The sequence below is a fragment of the Eschrichtius robustus genome, chromosome 12 (assembly GCF_028021215.1).
Source record: "Eschrichtius robustus isolate mEscRob2 chromosome 12, mEscRob2.pri, whole genome shotgun sequence".
Classification (NCBI taxonomy): domain Eukaryota; kingdom Metazoa; phylum Chordata; class Mammalia; order Artiodactyla; family Eschrichtiidae; genus Eschrichtius; species Eschrichtius robustus.
The window spans coordinates 52539554-52560655 of NC_090835.1; the positions used below are offsets into that span (position 1 = coordinate 52539554).

The following is a 21102-nucleotide window of genomic DNA, read 5'->3' on the forward strand; positions in this document are numbered from 1 at the left end:
GTACTCTGGGTACTTCATACAAGTGGAATTATATATTATTTGCCTTTTGTGGCTTATTTCACTTAGCATAATGTCCTCAGTGTTCATCCACATTGTAGCATGTAACAAGACTTCCTTCCTTTTTAAGGCTGAATAATATTCCATTGCATGTATATACCACATTCTGTTTATTCATTCATCCATCAGTGGACATTTGGGTTGCTTTCACCTCTTGCCTATTGTGAATAGTGCTGCTGTGAACATGGGTGTGCAAATATCTCTTTGAGACCCTGCTGTCTATTCTTTTGCATATATACCCAGAAGTGGGATTGCTGGATCATATAGTAGTTCTATTTTTCATTTTTTGAGGAAACTGTATACTGTTTTCCATAGCAGTTGGACCACTTCATAATCCCACCAGCAGTACAGAAGTGTTCCAGTTTCTCTATATCCTCACCAAATCTTACCTTCCATTTTTTTGTTTGTTTTAATAAATTTATTTATTTATTTATTTATTTATTTATTTATTTATTTATGGCTACACTGGGTCTCTGCTCTGTGCGGGCTTTCTCTAGTTGCGGCGAGTGGTGGCTACTCTTCGTTGCGGTGCACGGGCTTCTCACTGCAGTGGCTTCTCTTGTTGCGGAGCACGGGCTCTAGGCGCGCGGCTCAGTAGTTGTGGCTCATGGGCTGTAGAGTACAGGCTCAGTAGTTGTGGCGTATGGGCTTAGTTGCTCCGTGGCATGTGGGATCTTCCCAGACTGGGGATCGAACCCGTGTCCCCTGTATTGACAGGCAGATTCTTTTTTTTTTTTTTTAATTTATTTTTGGCTTCATTGGGTCTTTGTTGCTATGCGCGGGCTTTCTCTAGTTGCGGCAAGTGGGGCTTCTCTTGTTGCGGAGCACGAGCTCTAGGCACTCAGGCTTCAGTAGTTGTGGCACGCGGGCTCAGTAGTTGTGGCTCCCAGGCTCTAGAGCACAGGCTCAGTAGTTGTGGTGCATGGGCTTAGTTGCTCCGCGGCATGTGGGATCTTCCCGGACCAGGGCTCAAACCCGTGTCCCCTGCGTTGGCAGGCAGATTCTTAACCACTGCACCACCAGGGAAGTCCCTGTTTGTTTTTGATAGTCGTGTAGGATGATAAGTTATTGTGGTGTCGATTTGCATTTCTGTGATGATTAGTGATGTTGAGCATCTTTTCATATGCTTGTTGGCTATTTGTATACCATCTTTGGAAGAATGTCTATTCAGGTCTTTTGCCCATTTTAAAATCGTATTATGTGATTTTTTTTGTTGTTGAGTTGTAGGTCTTTATTATTCTGGATATTAACCGCTTATCAGATATATGATTTGCAATTATTATCTGCCATTCCATAGATTGACTTTTCACTGTATTGATTGTATCCCTTGATGCGAAAAAGTTTTTTATATTGATTGTATCCCTTGATGCGAAAAAGTTTTTTAAGTTTTATGTTCCATTTGTCTATTTTTGCTTTTGTTGCCTGTGCTTTTGGTGTCATATCCAAGCAGTCACTGCCAAGCCCAATATCATAAAGCTTTCCCCCTATGTTTTCTTCAAGGAGTTTTAAATTTTGGGTTTTATGTTTTGGTCTTTGATCCATTTTGAGTTATTTTTGTATGTGGTGTAAAGTAAGGATCCAACTTCATTCTTCTGCATGTGGATATCCAGTTTTCCCAACACTTTTTGTTTAAGAGACTGTCCTTTCCCCATTGAGTGGTCTTGGCACCCTTATTGATGACCATGTGAGCATTTGCGTGACAGTTTATTTTCAGGCCCCTCTATTCTATTCCATTGGTGTATTTGTCTGTCTTTATGTCAGTAACTCATTGTTTTTATTACAGTAGTTTTGAAATCAGGAAGTGTGAGTCTCCCAACTTTGTTCTTCTTTTCCAAAATTGTTTTAGCTACTGAGGGTTCCTTGAAATTCTGTATGAATTTTAGGATGAATTTTTCTATTTCTGTAAAGAATGCTGTTGGGGTTTTGATAGAGATTACATTGACTCTGTAGATCACATTGGGTAATATGGACATCTTAACAATACTAAGTATTTCGATCCATTAACATGGGATGTCTTTCCATTTATTTGTGTCTTTTTAAATCTCAGCAGTGTTTTGTAGTTTTCAGTGTATGAGTCTTTCACCTCCTTGGTTAGGTTTATTCCCAAGTATTTTATTCTTTTTGATGCAATTATAATTGGAATTGCTTAATTCCCTTTTTGGATTGTTCATTGTCAGTGTTATAGAAATGCAACTGATTTTTGTATGTTGATTTTGTATCCTGCAACTTTGTTGAATTCATTTATTAGTTCTAACAATTTTGCATGTGCGTGTGTGTGTGTGTGCGTGTGATATCTTTAGTGTGTTCTACATATAAGATCATGTCATCTGTGAATAGAGATAATTTTACTTCTTCCTTTCAAATTGAATGTCTTTTGTTTCTTTTTCTTGCTTGTTGCTCTGGCTAGGACTTCCAATAGTATGTTGAATAGAAGTGGTGAGAGCGAGCATCCTTGCCTTGTTCCTGATCATGGAAGAAAAGCTTGCAGTCTTTCACATTGAGTATGATGTTAACTGTTGGTTTTCATATATGGCCTTCATTGTGTTGAGGTAATTTTCTTCTATTCATAGTTTGTTAAGTGTTTTATCATAAAAAGTTGTGGAATCTTACCAAATAAATTTCTGCCTCAATTGAAATGATCATGTTTTTGTCCTTCATTCTGTTAATGTGCATTCCATTGATTGATTTTCATACGTTGAATCATTCTTGCATTCCGAATCTCACTTGGTCATGGTGTATAATCCTCTTAAAGAGTTGTTGAGGGAATTCCCTGGTGGTCTAGTGGTTAAGACTCAGTGCTTTTACTGCCAAGGGCGCGGGTTCCATCCCTTGTCAAGGAACTAAGATCCCACAAGCCATGCAGCGTGGCCAAAAAAAAAAAAAAGTTGTTGAATTTAGTTTGCTGATATTTGTTGAGGATTTCTGCATCAGTATTAATCAGGAATATTGATATTGGCTTGCAGTTTTCTTTTTTTGTTGTGTCCTGTCTGGCGTTGGTGTTAGGGTTATGTTGTTCTCATAGGATGAGCTTAGAAGTGTTCCCTCCTCTTTAATTTTTTGGAAGAGTTTCAGGAGGATTGGTGTTAGTTCTTCTTTAAATGTTCGGTAGAATTCTCTAGCTAAAGCCATCTGGTCCTTTGTTTTTCTTTGAGATTTTCAATTACTGATTCAATCTTCTTACTAGTTATTGGTCTGTTGAAATTTTCTATTTCTTCATGATTCAGTCTTGGTAGGTTGTATGTTTCTAGACATTTATCTGTTTCTTTAGGTTTCACTATTTATAGGTATACAATTGTTCATAGTAGTCTCATAATCCTTTTTTTGTGTGTGTGCCATCAGTTGTAATATCTTCTCTTTCATTTCTGATTTTGAGTCTTCTCTCTTTTTTTCTTAGTTAATCTAGCTAAAGATTTATCAGTTTTGTTGATCTTTTCAAAAAATGAACTCTTACTCTCATTGATTTTTTTTCTATTCTCTATTTCACTTAATCCCTGCTCTAATTTTCATTACTTCCTCCCTTCTGCTAGCTTTAGGTTTAGTTTTTTTCTTTGATTTCTTGAGGAATTGTGTCACTTCACAGTTCTTTTGTTTGAATCAGGATCTAAAAACAAGGTCCATATATTGCATGTGATATATTTCTTAAGTCTCTCTAAGTCTATAAGATACCCTCTCTTCTTATTTTGTGCCATTTATTTGTTCAAGTTATCTGGATATTATATCTTGGTATTTCCTACATTTTGGATTTATGGTGGTGTTTGACATGTACTATCCTTCATATTTTCTGTAAACTGGTAGAGGTGGACATCTGTTAAAGTTAGAGCTAGAAGCTAGACAGATTCATGTTCAACTTTTCTCCTTTTTTGGTAGGAAGACTTCATTGCTTTCAGTGATGCTGAGATTGACCAGGTGTTGTCAGCTTGGCTCCTCCATTAGAAAGTTCCACATCATCTTTTCATCTAATGTTTCAGCAGTCATTGATGATTGTTGCCTAAAGTCATTAGTCCAGTAGGGATTGTAAAATGGTGATTTTTTTAAAGTTTGATACATTTAATACAGAATTTAGTAGGCCAGAGTACTAAATAGACTTTCTGGGAGTAATTAGTTGGCTTTTATCTATTCAAGAGACAATGGAAACTTCTTCTACCTCAGTTCTGAATTTTGAAGGAGTTTTTGTGGCACTTAGAAGTATAATCCTGGGAATTCACTGGCGGTCCAGTGGTTAAGACTCTGCACTCTTGCTGCCGAGGGCCTGGGTTCAATCCCTGCTTGGGGAACTAAGATCCCACAAGCCACACGGTGTGGCGAAAAAAGAAAAAGAAGTGTAATTCTGCCTTCAGCCCCCAAAACGATGATTTTTAATCTCATTTCTTCTGCATTTACTAGCTGTGGTTCTTCTACAAAGAATTCTCTTCATCAATTGTTTGGTTATTCTGAAAAAGTCTGTAGCAAAGGCAAGATGGATGCTGGATTCTTCCTCTTTATTCATCAGTTTTCAGAATAATGAGTTGATACCCCAGCAAACTTCAGGGATGACCAATAAGCTTTTCTTTTAGGTGGGAAGGAGTATTATGAATTTGGCTATTTTTGCATATCTGACGTGTTTCAATCTAACGAAATGATAAATCTTTTAATGCTCAAAATATCCCATTTTGAGCCAGTTGGAACTCCTTCAGATTGGCTTCTACGTCATTTTGTGTGGCCCTAATAGTTGTTGATTGTTTTAGGCTTATTTTGTATATATTCTGCCCCAGACTTGGATTAAGTAATTTCTTAAGGAGCCCTGGTTCCTTTTTGTGGGAAATATTTAGACACCATAATTTAAGTGCTAGAGGAGCTAAGTGCTACTGGCTAGTGTCATTTCTTAGCTGTTTCTGTGGCTATTGCAGGGAAATAAATATTTTTTTAGAAAGAGAAAAAATTTTAAGTTACATTATTTTTTGGAGCAGTTTTAGGTTCATAGCAAAATTGAGTGGACGGTAGAGATTTCCTGATTGCAGGGCTTTTACTTAACTTTCTTTGATTTTATGTTTGTTTCTATTTTATACTGAAATTTTTGGTTCCTAACAACCCGATGTAATTACTTATTTATCCTGTTATGTATTTTATAGATTCAGAATAGTAATGAAATATTATTAATAGGATGAAATCTACCGGATGCAGGTTTATTTGTTTTAATGCAGTTCAAGATGTATTTTTATCCTTAGTCTAAATATAGTCAAAATACTATTTCAAATTCACTTGAAATGATTCTTTCCTCTATGGACAGTTAGGTCTATTTTTCACTTTTAAGAATTATTTTATATTTTTAAATTTATTTTTTTAAAACTGTGTACTTACCTTTTCTCTGAGATGAGGGAGCAGAATTAAATCTGTAAATGTCTGTGAGTCCTGGAGGATAGGGAACTGATCCTCAACTGTGCTCATTTCTCCTCCATTCTGCCATTTCCCCTTCCTCTTCCATTGAAAGTTGTACTCTTTATCCACAGTCTTTTGGAATGCTGAACAAAAATCTTCTTGGAACAAGGCAGGCATAAGTAAATAAAATTAATAAATCTATAAGCCATAGCAGATCATTCACAAATTCCTCCAGATCCATATTGATTATCACCATTCTTTCCCTGTGGTGGTTTTTCTTCTACAGCCTGTCTGATGTAATGGTGCTTCCATGACATTTGATGTTTGAAAGCCTCTAGCTCTGGCATTATCAATGTGTGTTTTATAGTTGTCTGCAGTATTCCTTCTCTTTCTCTTTGTTCTGTGAACTGAGGGATCTGGGAAGCCCATGTGTGTAAACACCCCTCCACCCCTGTCTTCTCCCCTTCTCTTAATCCCTTTTCCCTCAACACTGGGGTGCTAGCAGCCTGGGATGGTTGGGTCTCTGTCACCCTGGAGCTGAGCAGCTCATGTCAGGAGTTCTCCAGGCTCTTGGGCCTCTGGGGTGAGTTGAGAAGGTATGTAGGGTGCTGGGGATGGAGATCCATGGAATAGGTGCTTACCTGAGTTATTATGAGAGACTTGAAGACGTTAGCATCTTCACGTACTCGGCATGACACATAACCTGTGATAGCACTGAGCTCCTTTTATTTCTTTATTCAGGTTGAGGAATGTGCACAAATAATGCAAATATAATTATTTTTAGTCCTGAGGATTAGGCAACTTGAGGCATGTTCACATTACCTGGTGATGTAAATACCAATGTTACATTGGATTTTTTTTAAAGAAAGGCTTATTCACCACTGAAATAATCTAAACAGTATCATTAACTTTAAAAATGTTGTATTGGACAGCATTAGTTACCTGGTATGTATTTGGTCTGGGGTTATTTCATTTGTACTGTGGTCTTTTTTCTCCAGTGTTATATGCATTATGTATAATACATTGGTTGGGGGTGGGGGCACGGCTTGGAAAGCTGTGGGCTTTGACTTGTTTGGAATTGCTTTTTATTCTGTAAGTTCTGTGACCTCATGCACTGTAAATATTAATGCTAACACACCCGAGCCCATGTGAAATAAAACTGTGGCTCTTCAGTATTTGGTTCCAATGCAAATTAATTAAAAAGGGGTTGGGGGAGTAGGTGTCCAGTAGTTAAGAATCCGCCTGCCAATGCAGAGGACATGGGTTCCATCCCTGGTTGGGGAAGATCCCACAAGAGAAGCCACCGCAATGAGAAGTCCGCACACTGCAATGAAGAGTAGCCCCCGCTCGCCACAACTGGAGAAAGCCCGCGTGCAGCAACGAAGACCCAGTGCAGCCAGAAAAAAGGGGGTGGAATTTGCACACAGGACAAATTTTCCATTATACGTATTTGGGGGAATAAACTCTGAAGGCAGCTTTCCCTCTTTTCTCCTCCCCCCACATTTCTCGATGGCCCTACTTCCATGAGTGGTGCCACAGCTCGGAGATTAAGGAAGCTGGCTCTTTTAGGCTGGGTCCTCTCAGGTCCTTCAACATTGAAAGGGGTCACTTTGGAGCCATGAAGTGGATTTTCCCTGTTTACCTTGGCCATCACAGTCACCCATTAGAGGCTGTCTCTTAGGTGATCCTGCTTCTGCATCTTCTGTTATCATCCCCTCTGCTGCTTTTCTAAGCTTCCGTTTCAGAGACTTGTCACCGCTCCCCAGGTCCAAATAACATGCTGTTGTTTGTATATCAGACCAGTGTGACAGCTCAGGGAGTGTCCTGACAGTCGAGGTGTCTCATGGGAGAGAGCGGGGCAGTTACCAGGTCCCTGGAGCAGGACAAAGAATGTGTCCTGCTGTCCTGACCACTTACAAACCAACTGCTTTTGACCCTTTTTATTGATAGTTTTGAAAAGATTAGCCACAGACCAAATGCCAGAGGCTGTGTTGACTGTCCCACAGCTGCCACTGGGGCTACCACTTGGTTAAACAAGTGGTCCACCATCATCCAGCACGATCTGTTTTTGGCAGGGGCTCACCGGTGATCTGAATGGGGATGTGATGAGGATGTCCACTGAGTCTTTGTGGTGGGGGCACCAGTATCTGCAATTCCAGGAGGAACTGTGGGCTTGTTCAGATGTATCTTGGGTGGAGGTGGGCAGTGGGCAGCTCCAGGACATCTGTTTGGCCCTTCCCTCCACAGTGGCTGTTACTCATGGGGAGGCTTCTGGGGGCTGTTAAGTAAAACCATCCCAGTTTGCACTCAGAAACAGGGACATCACCATAGGGTAGGTCCTCTGACTAGTGAGAAGGACGTGGGCCCTTTCCCGTGGCAACAAGGTGGGGATGGTGGCATTCAGGAGCCCTGGTATACATACCAGCCCAGACTGCATCCAACAGTCCTCACGAGGTCTGGAGGTGTGCTTTCCTTAGGACACAGGTGTCCTAAGTCCCGTTGGGGAAGGAATATTTATTGTGTGTACTTAGGGTGGCATCACAGGGCCCTTCCTCAAGGGGATCCATCCAATCCTTCCTTCCATCAGTTGGCTGTTTGTTGTAGAACCGCCTCAGAGCTGGGAACCAGATGAAGGAGTCATGATTTTCCACTGCAGGGGCTGACCTCAGCCTTTTGCTCACGAGTGATTGATTTTTTTCTTGCGAGACACATCAAGCAGCACCCTCACTGGTTGGCCAACCATCTCACCCTCTAGGAATGCTGTGGTTTCTGAGCCCTTGCCTGAGGTCACCTCTGTCAACACGCCCCAGCTGCCACTCTGGCCTAGCTGGTTGTGGTGGTGATTATGTCCATCTGCGTCTGGCAGTTAAGTGGTACCTCTTTGGTTATGCCAGGATCTCATCACCCTCGAAGACACGAGGGAGCATCTTCTGTCATCCCCTGCCCACAGAGCACAGCCCTCAGGGGACTTCTGGAGGACACCAGGACCCTCTCACTGCTGTGTTCCTTACTGAAGGGTGTGTTCTCTGGCCAGTCCTGGGGAGTGTAGTCAGATGTTGGGGTGTCTGGTCACCATTTTTACTTCCTCACTTCTTGGAGCCATCTCATACCTTCCTCAGGATTCCATGGCAGTCCAGGCACCTCCATCTCATTTTGCTGTAAGTCAATATCATGTCCAAGTTCCTAGGAACTGGGTTCCAACAGCACAGGGACTGGGATGGGCACCTTTACCAAGATGATAGTTCACACATGGGAGAACGCACCATGTCCATACACTCCCCTCTATCTGCCTTGTGTTCTGCCCCCTCAAGATCCCCTCCCAGTGTCCCCCCCCCTCCCCAATTAAGTCCTGGCCTTATCTTTCTGGCAGGAGATGTAGGTCTCTTTAAACATTGCCATGGAAGCCTCTGGCATTCACAGAATGCCCTGAGTGGATGGCTGATTTGAGCCTGTCAACCGGTCTCTTTCTTCAAAGCTTCCAATCTGTTAGTAAAAACCAGCCAACCTCACAGTCCTTATAATTACCAGCACCCATCCCTCAGCCCCATTCCATGGGTAGAGCTAATGCAGATGCCAACTCCCCCCCTCTGCCCGTGCCCCCTCCCAGTCCTGCACAGGTGAGGGCCTTATCGTGTGTGTTTGCATACCATGGGCCGTCACCACCCACTTAGCACCAGCTGTAGGGTTCTTACTGCTGTTTGACGCACAGGAAATGAGAAATCTGGGTATTGACTCACATCCTGAGTAGCTGCTGTTTAGGACAGTTCTGGTACCAAGTGTCTTAATTTGGGTTCCTCTAGAAGTAAAACATGAAACCGGGGCTGGAGTGCAGGTGATCTGGGAAGCGGTCCAAGAGGGACAGATTCTCACTCTGGGCAACAGGATCGTGATTCTGCCAAGGTCTCCTGGAGAGCAGACGCAACGTCTCCCGAATTGCCTGCCTAAAAGAGGAGGGTGCAGTTATCCACTCCCACTGGTTGAGGGCTGCTCCGAGGTGCGTGGACTCCCCCCGACACCTGGGTTCCTGGGTGAGCAGGTGCCCGTGGCGTGTGGGTGGGAAGACACAAAGACTTGACGGGTGAGCTTGAGATGAGACGCTGTCAGCACACTGTACACTGAACTCGCACGAGACTATCCGCAGGAGCGAGACTATCCGCAGGAGCGAGACTATCCACAGGAGCTGACATAGGTGTGTTTTTTTGAGGTTTCGTTTTTTTGTTTGTCTGTTTTTTTAATATTTTGGCCGCACCTCGCGGCATGCGGGATCTTAGTTCCCCGACTGGGGATGGAACCCGCGCCCCCTGCAGTGAAAGTAAGGAGTCTTAACCACTGGACCACCAGGAAGTCCCCAGGTGTGTTTTAAAAAACACCTCTTGACCTTCTCTTTATTCTCTCAGAGATCTTACCACAGTGGCAAGAATAAGTCATTACTCTCAGGATGTACATAATATTTCATCATGTGTGTGTATGTACATTCACATGCAATACACATACCATAGAAACCGTAATTTATTTCATCAGTCCACTTTTTTTTTTAATTAATTTATTATTTATTTATTATTTATTTTTGGCTGTGTTGGGCCCTCGCTTCTGTGCGAGGGCTTTCCCCATTTGCAGCAAGCGGGGGCCGCTCCTCATGGCGATGCGCGGGCCTCTCACTGTCGCGGCCTCTCTTGTTGCGGAGCACAGGCTCCAGACGCGCAGGCTCAGTAGTTGTGGCTCACGGGCCTAGTTGCTCCGCGGCATGTGGGATCTTCCCAGACCAGGGCTCGAACCCGTGTCCCCTGCATTAGCAGGCAGATTCTCAACCACTGCGCCACCAGGGAAGCCCCATCAGTCCACTTTTTAAGTTTAATCTTTTTCCAGTTTTATTGAGAAATAATTGGCATACCTCACTGGATAAATTTAAGGCAAACAGCGTGATTTATTTACATTTTGTGAAATGATTACCACAATAGGTTCAGCTAACACCCATCTTCTCATACAGGTAAAATAAAAAGGAAAGAAAGAAGAAAGGAAAAAATTTTTTTCTCCTTATGGTGAGAACTCTTAGGATCTACTCTCTTAACAGCTTTCCTGTATATCCTATAGCAGTGTTAGCTATAGTCGTCATGTTGTACATTACATCCCTGGTATTTATTTATCTGATAACCGGAAGTTTGTGCCTCTGTTTGTTTGTTTTTTTGGCCGTGCCACGCAGCATGTGCTATCTTAGTGCCCCCACCAGGGATTGAACCTGCACCCCCTGCAGTGGGAGCGCAGAGTCTTAACCACTAGACTGTCAGGGAAGTCCCTGGAAGTTTGTGCCTTTTGACCACCTTTCTCCAATTCTCCCTGCCCCTGACTTTTTAATTTGTGTCAACATTTTACTAGGAAAAATTTTCACACATAAAAATTGAGAGTTGAAAACATTTTATACTCACCTTTCAAATTCTACCATTAACAATTAATTACTATTAATCCATCCTTCCATCCATCAATCCATCTTATTTTTGGGATGTGTTTCAGAGTAAGTTGCAGACATCAGTGTACTTCCCCTCAAATACATCAGCATATAAATCATTAATTAGAGGTCAATATTTGTTTATATGCCTTTTTTTCCCTCTTAAGGTTAACTTTACATACAATGAAATGCACAAATCTTAAGTGCACCGTTTGATGAGTTTTGGCAAATGCATATATCTGGTAATCCAAAACCCTGATTCAGCCCTAGAACATTACCCTTGCCCCCAGAAAGTTCCCTCATATTCCTTCCCAAGCATTGTTATTTTCTAACAATACCCTATTTTGTTTTAATACCATCAGCTTTTCAGAGAAACTCCATCACTGGACTTCTAGAATGTCCCCCATTTCAGGCTTGGCTTATTGCTTCCTTGTGTTGTAGTTAGATTTGGGTTCAGCAGAGATTTAAGTTCCACAATGAGCACTGCTTCGAGGAGAGGCTGTGTCCTTCCTCCTGAATCAAAACATGGGAGTGACGTCTGCTTGCTCCATTTTTATGAGGTTGACACTGAGCAGGGATCACGGAGAATCTGCCTGATCCCTTCTTTATAAAATTCCATCAACCTTGCTGATGGTTTTAGCATCCATTGATGATTATAGCTTAAATCCATTATTTCACTAAGTGTTCAGAAAAGGGTGTTTTTCAGATTCTGTTATTCCATCTGCATTTATTAGCTGGAATTCTGTGAAGAGTTTTCCATTGTCAGCTTTTTGGTTACCCCAAAATACAGTTTTCATGTGAAAGGGAAAGAACCTTTTAGAGTATGGGCAATCTCCAAAGGTGACCAATTAATTCTTTTTTCCCCCTCTGTGTATCATTATTAACTCAGGTGTTAATAGCTTTGCAGCCTTCCCCCACCCCCGCCCCCAGGTCATATGTCTCTTAGGTTTCTCTCTCTTTAAAAAAAAAAAAAAATGCTCAAATTTTTCTACCTGAGGCCAATGGGAGCCTCTTCAGGTTAGTCCCCGTGTTCATCCTGCATCTAACCAACCCCTCCCCCAACCCCCCGCCCCCTGGTCCTGGGGGTTCCATCTCCTGCCCGATGCCCACCTTGCTGCCACCCACCATCGTCCATGACTCTGCTTCCTTTATTGCCATTTCAGGAAAAGACCACAGTGCCAAATATTTGAAAACATGTCTGATCCTATCATTCTTCTGTTTAAGTTGCTCTCTATAGCTCTTGGCATAAAGTCCAGGCCCTTGAACATGGACTTCAGGGCTCATTCAGTCTGGCCCCTGCCTGTCTCCCCTGTTTCAGCTGCCACCATGCTTTATCTGTGTTGAGGTTCCATTGCTCCTTCCCTGCATCCTGTGCCCCCCCCTACCAGGGCTCACAGTTTCCTCTGCCTGTGTCGCCCATCCCCTTGGCTAACTCTTCCTCATCCTGGGGCTCAGCTTAGACCGATTATTCTTAACCCTGGCTGTACATTACACCCTCTGGGCAGTTTTAAGAAATACCAATGCTTGGGCTCCACCCAAGATCAATTAACATCTGAATGTCTGGGCAATGAGGCTTGACTTTGCTATTTTTAAAAGCCTTCGCAGGGGCTTCCCTGGTGGCGCAGTGGTTGAGAATCTGCCTGCCAATGCAGGGGACACGGGTTCAAGCCCTGGTCCGGGAAGATCCCACATGCCGCGGAGCAACTAAGCCCGTGAGCCACAACGAAGACCCAACACAGCCATAAATAAATTAAAAAAAAAAAAGCCTGCTCAGGTGATTCTGATGTGTGGCCAAGGTTGAGAACCACAGTTTGGGGTGTTCCTTCCTCTGGGAAACTTGTCCCCCAGGCCTGGGTTACATGCCATTTATTACTGCTGCAGCTTTCTGCTCTAATCCTGTCCCCCCATCCCCCCAGCTTTACTCAGATATAATTGATGGATAATGCTGTGTACGTTGAAGGTGTACAACCTGGTGGTTTTATCCTCATTTTACTATGTAGGCCTCACTATGTCGACTCTTGGGTTTCTTCCTCGCTAGACAGAAGCTTCATGTGGTCTGTGGCTGCATCTGTGTGGTTCCCCTCTGTTATTACCCAGCACATAGTAGGTGTTTGTAATATTTGCAAGTGCTTGTTAGGTTGATGTTTGGGCTGGATTTTGAGATTGTTTGAATGCAGGGGTGCTCTGCTCTGTGGGACAAAGGCCATATTCCACCATCTGCCCAGATCGTTTCTCTCCAACCTCATCTCCTGCTTCTCCAAATCCCTTCCCTTAGACAAGAGAACTCCAAACAGCCCTTTCCTTTTCCCAGTTCTGCCCGAAGTTGCTCACTCCCTTTCTACCTGTACAAACAATTTTCCCAACATATGGGCCACCTTTGAACTCAAAGAACTTGTGGGAAACCCTTATTTGACATTTAACCATATACATGCTGTGCGATGTTTTTCAAGTCATCCATTGGAGCACCTGGTATAAGAAATCATGTGAGTTTCTTGCTTTTGAGTAGCAATTAAAGCGTTGTTTGGAAATATTAAATTGACACTCTGGCCTTTTGAAAAATGATTCTTAAATTATTTGTTTATTTTTGGTTAGCTTTATTAACTCACATACAGTAAAGGTTTCCAGTTGCCCCTAAGCAGTCTCCTGGCAGCATGCAAGATCTTTAGTTCCCCGACCAGAGACTGAACCCAGGCCCCCTGCAGTGGAAGCTTGGAGTCCTAACCACTGGACCGCCAGGGAATTCCCACAGTCACAATACTTTATATTTGGATTTCAGGCCAAGTGTGATCTAGGACCCTTGCTCTCATGGATGTTTCCAGATATGGCTTCATGGGCAACCCCCAAAGCTCTCATGGACTGTGATGCTGCTATGAAAAAAAGATTAAAAAAAAAAAAAAGCCTAAAGATGCACAAGGAATCTTACCAACAGTGGAGGACACTAATTAAATGGTCTCTTGTAGCCCTTGTCCTGTTGGAACCTGAGATCTATTGCTGCCTTTTTATATCCACCAGGGGGCAGTGTTCTATTCTACCTCACAGTCGGCCTCCCCTTTCAGGTCTCCCCTTTCTTTTCTTTTTCTTTTTTTTTTTTTTTTAATTAAAAAAATTTTTTTGGCCACGCTGCACGGCATGTGGGATTTTAGTTCCCCGACCAGGGATCCAACCCAAGCCCCTGCACTGGAAGCACAGAGTCTTAACCACTGGACCACCAGGGAAGTCCCAGAGGTCTTCCCTTTCAAATCCTAGCATTTCAGCTCCTGAAGTGATCCCCAAACTATGTTTCTCAAACTTTGATTTGACTTCTAGAAATACATCTTACATCTCAACCCCACAGAGACATACATCCGTATGCAACTCTCTATATGTATATATGACAAAATTTCATAAAATGGCACTTGTTTTCATAGAGAACAGACCTGTGGTTGCCAAGGGGGAGGGGGGTTGGGAGAGGGATGGATTGGGAGTCTGAGATTAGCAGATGCAAACTATTATATATAGAATGGATAAACAACAAGGTCCTACTGTGTAACACAGGGAACTATATTCAATATCCTGTGATAAACCATAATGGAAAAGAATATGAAAAAGAATGTATATATGTGTATAACTGAATCACTTTGCTGTACAGCAGAAATTAAGACAACATTGTAAATCAACTATACTTCAATAAAATAAATTTTTAAAAAAACACTTGTCTTTACTATGTGCAATACACTGATATTTCTATTCTCTTTCATTAAGAAAAGTGCCAATCATCACCAAATTGAGTTCATGACCTACAAATTGGGTCGCACATATTGCCTTAGTGTTCATTTAGTCTGGCATCCTGCATATTTATGGATGAGGAGATGCAGGGTTAGAGAGGGATGCTCAGTCACTGTGGGACCCAGAGCAGCACCTAGGATACGGCTTCAGGGCTTCGGACTTCTGATCTGTTGCTTTCAGCACAGCGACATTCCTGTTGAGGGACACCCAGAGCTCCGGCAGGTCACAGCCATGGGGGGCAGGGTGCGTATGTGTGTGTTCCAGCCCCAGCACACTGAGCTTTGCCACACCTTGTGAAGAGTCCCCTGCAGCAGGGTTTTCTCTTTGGGCATGTAACTTCTGCAGCTCACCCACTGATTGTCACATTGGTGCCGGCCTCTGGAATCCTGCACGTGGCTCCTCCTTGCCCTGACTTAGCAGTGGTTTGCTTTATAGCCCAGAATCAAGAACGTACACAAACTAAAAGGGTAGGGAGTCAGTTGCCACTGTTGAAGCGTCTGCTTCTGAAATGCGGAAGGCGGAAGTTCTCATGTGGTTCCGTCCTTGCTCTGTAGAACGCCTCCCAGAGGACTTTCAAGATCGATTACGGCCACAACTGCTTCCTCAAGGATGGCCAGCCCTTCCGCTACATCTCGGGAAGCATTCACTATTTCCGTGTGCCCCGTTTCTACTGGAAGGACCGGCTGCTGAAGATGAAGATGGCTGGGCTGAATGCCATCCAGACGTAAGTAGGAGGGCACTGGCCTCTCACCTGGGCCTGGACACCCACACCTGGAGGGAGGGTCCAGCTGCATCTCTCGGTGCAGCTGTTTCATTGCTCAGAACGGGGAATAGCATGGTCTGGGGTCCCGGGAGAGGCTAGTCATGGGCTTGAGTGTCCCTTCTTTAGACAATTAACTACTTCTTCCAACCTTGAACTTTGTCACCAGAAATCATAAAATGGATATCAGCTTGAAAGGGCAAAGGGAAGTAACAATGGTTGAGCGTTTACTGTGTGCAGGGCACATTACATGGATGATGCCATTTCTCCAAGGTCACCCTTCTTGTTTGCAGCTGGCGAAACTGAAATTTGCCCAGGCACATGTTTTTGGACAGAGGTCCCGCTGAGATTTGAAGATAAGGGTGTTGGTAGGCAACCACAGCTCCTCTCAGCTCCTAGAGGGATATGCCTTGTTGGGTAGATTCCTGAAACCTAGTTTGTCTTTGTGGTTCTGCTGGGGTGATTCTATGGCCCAAGGTTACAGAATTTTACCCCCAAAACTATCTCTCCTTATCTCTTCTGCTGTTGTAAAGTGACTAATTGAGAAGGAAGTTGGGGTGGCTGGCCACTTTGGTTTTTGCATTGCCTATGTGGATTGCTGATAACTCTTCAAAGATAAAGGGTGAGAAAACCCAGCAGCAGATTCCTGGGACAGATAGTTAGGAAGAATCCCACTTGTTATTTTGGTTCTAGGGCCACTGGGACATGTCTGTAGTTTCAACACTAAGTTCTGGGGGACCAAGACTGTTCCAGGGGACCCTGAAACCATGGGATTGTGGGAAAAAAACACAAGCCAGGGGTCATCAAAGACACCTTTGTGATGGCAGTGGGTGACTTCATATTTAAAGTTGTGTCCCAGGGCTTCCCTGGTGGCTCAGTGGTTAAGAATCCACCTGCCAATGCAGGGGATATAGGTTCGAGCCCTGGTCCAGGAAGATCCCACATGCCGCGGAGCAACTAAGCCCGTGTGCCACAACTACTGAGCCTGCGCTCCAGAGCCCACGAGCCACAACTAGTGAAGCCTGCGTGCCTAGAGCCCGTGCTCCACAACAAGAGAAGCCACCGCAAGGAGAAGCCCATGCACCACAATGCAGAGTAACCCCCACTCGCCGCAACTAGAGAAAGCCCGCGCGCATTAATGAAGACCGAACGCAGCCAAAAATTTAATTTAAAAAAATAAAATTTTAAAAATAAATAAATAAATAAGTTTGTGTCCCATGCTGCAGGCAGCCCGAGGAGCTGGTCGGAATTTTATTTTATTTTTTATAAATTTATTTATTTATTTATTTATTTATTTTTGGCTGCATTGGGTCTTCATTGGTGCACGCGGGCTTTCTCTAGTTGTGGCGAGCGGGGGCTACTCTTCATTGTGGTGCGTGTGCTTCTCATTGCAGTGGCTTCTCTTGTTGCGGAGCGTGGGCTCTAGGCACGGGGGCTTCAGTAGCTGTGGCATGCGGGCTCAGTAATTGTGTCACGCAGGCTCTAGAGCGCAGGCTCAGTAGTTGTCGCGCACGGGCTTAGTTGCTCCGCGGCATATGGGATCTTTCCGGACCGGGGCTTGAACCCGTGTCCCCTGCATTGGCAGGCAGATTCTTAACCACTGCGCCACCAGGGAAGTCCCGGAATTTTTGTTATTTTACCTCCTTCGGGCTATTCCTGACAAAATCTTTTGTTAGGAGGACGCAGGGCTTGGAGGTTTTCCCATTTTTATTGAAAAATATTTTTCAAAAAATAAGTATGCCTCTTATTACTTTAGCACAGATATTTTCATTTTTCCTAAGCCCTTACATAGGCATAAGTAATTTTTCCATAGTAGTAATTTGTGTCCATGAACTCTGTATTTTTTTTTAAGTCAAGCATTAAATAGGAATGGGCGTTCTTTGAGGGTCATACACTTAAAAGTGTTCCCCACAAGTTTGATTCTCTTGGTAGCTGCTGTGGAAACTCAAAAGAAGGCTGCTTTTCTGCGAGTCTGCCTTAGGAAGATGTCTGTGTGTCCTGCGGGTTTATAGTTCTGCAGACTGTTCAGAAATTCATGTAGGACACCTAGATTTTTGAGCTATTTCCAGGAAGGGGCTGTGTGTGTCTTGGCAGGTACGTGGCCTGGAACTTCCACGAGCCCCAGCCAGGACGGTACGAGTTCACTGGGGACCATGACGTGGAGCATTTTATTCAGCTGGCACATGAGCTGGGACTGCTGGTCATCCTGAGGCCTGGACCTTATATCTGTGCGGAGTGGGACATGGTGAGTGCGGCTAGACCTGCCCTGCCTGCCTGGTGTGTGGGCAGGTAAGGATCTGGGGGAAAGTGAATTAAAGCAGCGTTGGTAAGTCTCTAATTCCAGGTAACACGGGCCTGTGACTGAGCAAACCCAGTTGTCTTTTACCTTGGGCAGTGCCCAGACAGAGAGGAGCAGGGAGGGGTCAGAAGGCATGGGTCCTCCTCTTGGTGGTCACGTACAGAAGTCAGTTTCCTCATCTGTAAAAAGAAGTTCATGGTGTGGCCTCTGTCTGCCTCACAGGGTAGTTGTGAGGTTAAGTGGAGTAATCTGTAGAAAAGGCTTTGGTTCTCAAAACATTGCATTCATGCAGAGTGATCTTATTTTTATTATGTTTACAATTTCTAATTGCCCTGAAAGTTACAACCCAGAAAGCCCAGCTCAAATACCCCTTCTCCATGACACTTTTCTTCTTTCCCCTCACTGCTAATAGTAATTTCTATCTCTCCTAAGACCTTATCATGGCCTCTTCTTCCTTTTTTTTTTTTTTTTTTTTTTTCCCTCTCCTAGGGAGGATTACCTGCTTGGCTACTAGAGAAAGAATCCATTGTTCTCCGTTCTTGTGATCCAGGTAAGTTGTTACAGATGTCATAAGAGAATTTAAGAAAGCTTAGATAATTTATATCAAAAGAGTTAGGTATTTCGAAGGCTGGGGTACTCCTGGGCAAATGCTTCTGAAAGTTCAGCGGAAGTGTGAGTGTTCGTCACCCTCCTCCAGATACTGAATGTTTTAGGAAAGAAGGATTATTCGAACAACTTGACCAGATCTCGCTGATACCCTGGTAACTCTTTGAATTGGCACTGGGCCCTGTTTGCGGTTGACTGGCTGATTTTAATGCTTTCTCTGCCTCTGTTCTTAGAATACGACATGGCTGGTGATGACTCCCAGCTAATCAGAATGGCAGATGTAGTTTCTGCGGTGGTGTTACTGGATTTCTCAGTGGCTGCAGTGTCTTCAGTTCCTTTGTCTACTTTTACAGAGTTATCTGTAAATGATAGGTATTTTTTCTTGTCTAGCTGTAAACCCTGATCAATCTGCAGGTCCCATTTAGCTGCTATTCTTTTTTTTTTTTTAATTTTTATTGGAGTATAGTTGATTTACAATGTTGTGTTACTTTCTGCTGTACAGCAAAGTGAATCAGCTATACATATACATATCTCAACTCTTTTTTTAGATTCTTTTCCCATATAGGTCATTACAGAGAATTGAGTAGAGTTCTTAGCTGCATTTCTGTCTTCTGAAGGCTTCAGTTTCTCTTGGTGATGAAGCTGGTCATAAGAGCAGCTAACACTGATTAAATTTGCTGTGTAAAAGGCTAGTATATTATGTTCTATATGCATTTCCTTCTTAGTGTACTACCCTCACATTTTACGCTCTTAGTATATTAGTGTTTTTCCACGTTTTATCTCAATTAATCCTTACAGCAACTTTATGACCTATGTACTCTGTTATCCCCATTTGACAATGTAAATGTAGAATTGATTAGAACTTAACTTTAAGAAAACTCAACTGTGACAGAGAGGACACATCACTCAGTCATTCAACAAACATTGGTGGATGCCTCCTACGCTGCAGGCTTTTTGTCCTAATGGCAGGGGCAGATACCAGGCATACTGGTCCTTGTCCTCTCAGAGCTCCGCTGAGGAGACAACTCTGGGCAGGACAACTTTTAGCAGACTTTTAGTGCATGTAGCGCCCCCCATTTCAGAAGGTGGTTGTTGAATCCAGTCTGTTCAATCTCTGCTGCCAGCCCCAGGGTAATAGGCTGCGTTGTGTCTCTTTGTAGAAAAAGGCGTGTGATGGTGTTAAACCTGGTTGTCTTCCAGATTACCTTGCAGCTGTGGACAAGTGGTTGGGAGTCCTTCTGCCCAAGATGAGGCCCCTCCTCTATCAGAATGGAGGGCCAATTATAACAGTGCAGGTAACCGCAGAGAGGAGCCTGGCCGGGTCAGGGGAGGTTTCCATCCATCCACATTATATATGGGAACGAAGCCGACATGAGCCTCATATGTCTATTTCTTTTTTTTTTTTTTCTTTTTAATTTTTAAAATTGAAGTATAATTGATTTGCCATGTTGTGTTAGTTTCAGGTGTACAGCAAAGTGATTCAGTCATATACATATATACGTGTATATATTCTTTTCCAGATTCTTTTCCACTATAAGTTATTACAAGATATTGAATATAGTTCCCTGTGCTATACAGTAGGTCCTTGCTGTTTATCTTCATATGTCTGTTTCTTTAAGAGGCAATGCCACAGATGGTGCTTTGATTTAAATTGCATTTTGGGGAGGCATTACCATTTTTGAATGCTTGCTGCGTGAGACTCTCTGCTGGATGCCCTACAAATGCTATTCAGTTATTCCAACCACCATCTTCAAAGAGGTTAAGTGACTTGGCCAAGGTCACGCAGCTGGCAGATGTTGCAGCCTGGCTCCTCTCCAGTGCCACATTGCCTTCTGGCCACAGGGATGCAGCATGGACTGACCCACTTTGGTGTCTGCACTGCCTAGGCCGTCAGTTTCCATGGGTGTGGAAAGAGGATGCAGTGAATTGGGGCCACTGTGTTTTCTCTCCCACTTCCTGCCCTCACTTTCCTTCTTCCATGTGTTTTTCACTTTGCAGTGACTGGTAGATTGTGAGGTATATCACGTGGCAAGAATTTTCCAAGTGAAAAATCGGTACACTTGACCTGCGATGATTTTTGATGTTTGCAAAAGTACTTAGGTAAAACAAAACCATGTCTGTTGGTCATTTACCAAGGATGCTCTTATTGCAAAGAATACGTTATGTAAAACTGGCTGCATCCCAGACCAGCAAGGGGGTGCGTGCGGCGCTCCCTAGGGGAGCGTGGGCCAGATTTCCTTCTTGTGAACGGCACTGTGGAGTGTTTGCAAGGGACGGTCATTGTGGGGAGGGAGCCTGGCCATTTCCATGCCCTTCAGATATGAGAGGGCTGGGCTGGCCAGGGTGCCCTGCGTGTTGGAGAGAGGCCAGGCTGCTACTCCCAGAGAGGTGTACTGATAGCACTCACTGCCCCTCACCTGTCCTGAGTCTGTACCAGTTAAGCTTACAGGAGCCCATTTTCCTGTATGAAGATTTCAAGGCTGAAACTGGATGTATCTGCATAGCTGGGTCTTCTTCCTTTCTCTTGATCTCAAGTTTTCCTCAATTTCCCTTGCTTTTCAGTCTCTGCTTCTGCCAAAATCACTTTCAATTTTTGCTGACGGCTTTTCTGTACCTTTTGGTTATTGAAATGCACCACAATGTCAACCAATATGAACTGTGCAGGGGAGAGCAAAGTTGACTGTCTTGGGGGGCATTTCCTCCTATGTCCATCCCTGGCAACCTCAGATGACTTGAACTTGACCGTGGATCCTGCCGGAGGACTCAGCTTCCTCCTCTCCCTTACCCGCCTCACATCTCCACCTGCTCAAATCCCAC

General features: G+C 43.7%; 1 protein-coding gene across 1 annotated transcript in view; it reads left to right on the plus strand.

The window, feature by feature from the left end:
- The window catches only part of GLB1 (galactosidase beta 1), an 85487-nt gene that overhangs the window by 7937 nt on the left and 56448 nt on the right, over nt 1–21102 (plus strand). Inside the window, exons 2-5 of the mRNA XM_068558153.1 lie at nt 15175–15344; nt 17475–17625; nt 18169–18229; nt 19486–19580. Coding sequence (XP_068414254.1) covers nt 15175–15344; nt 17475–17625; nt 18169–18229; nt 19486–19580 — 477 coding nt within the window. The remainder of the gene's footprint in view (nt 1–15174; nt 15345–17474; nt 17626–18168; nt 18230–19485; nt 19581–21102) is intronic.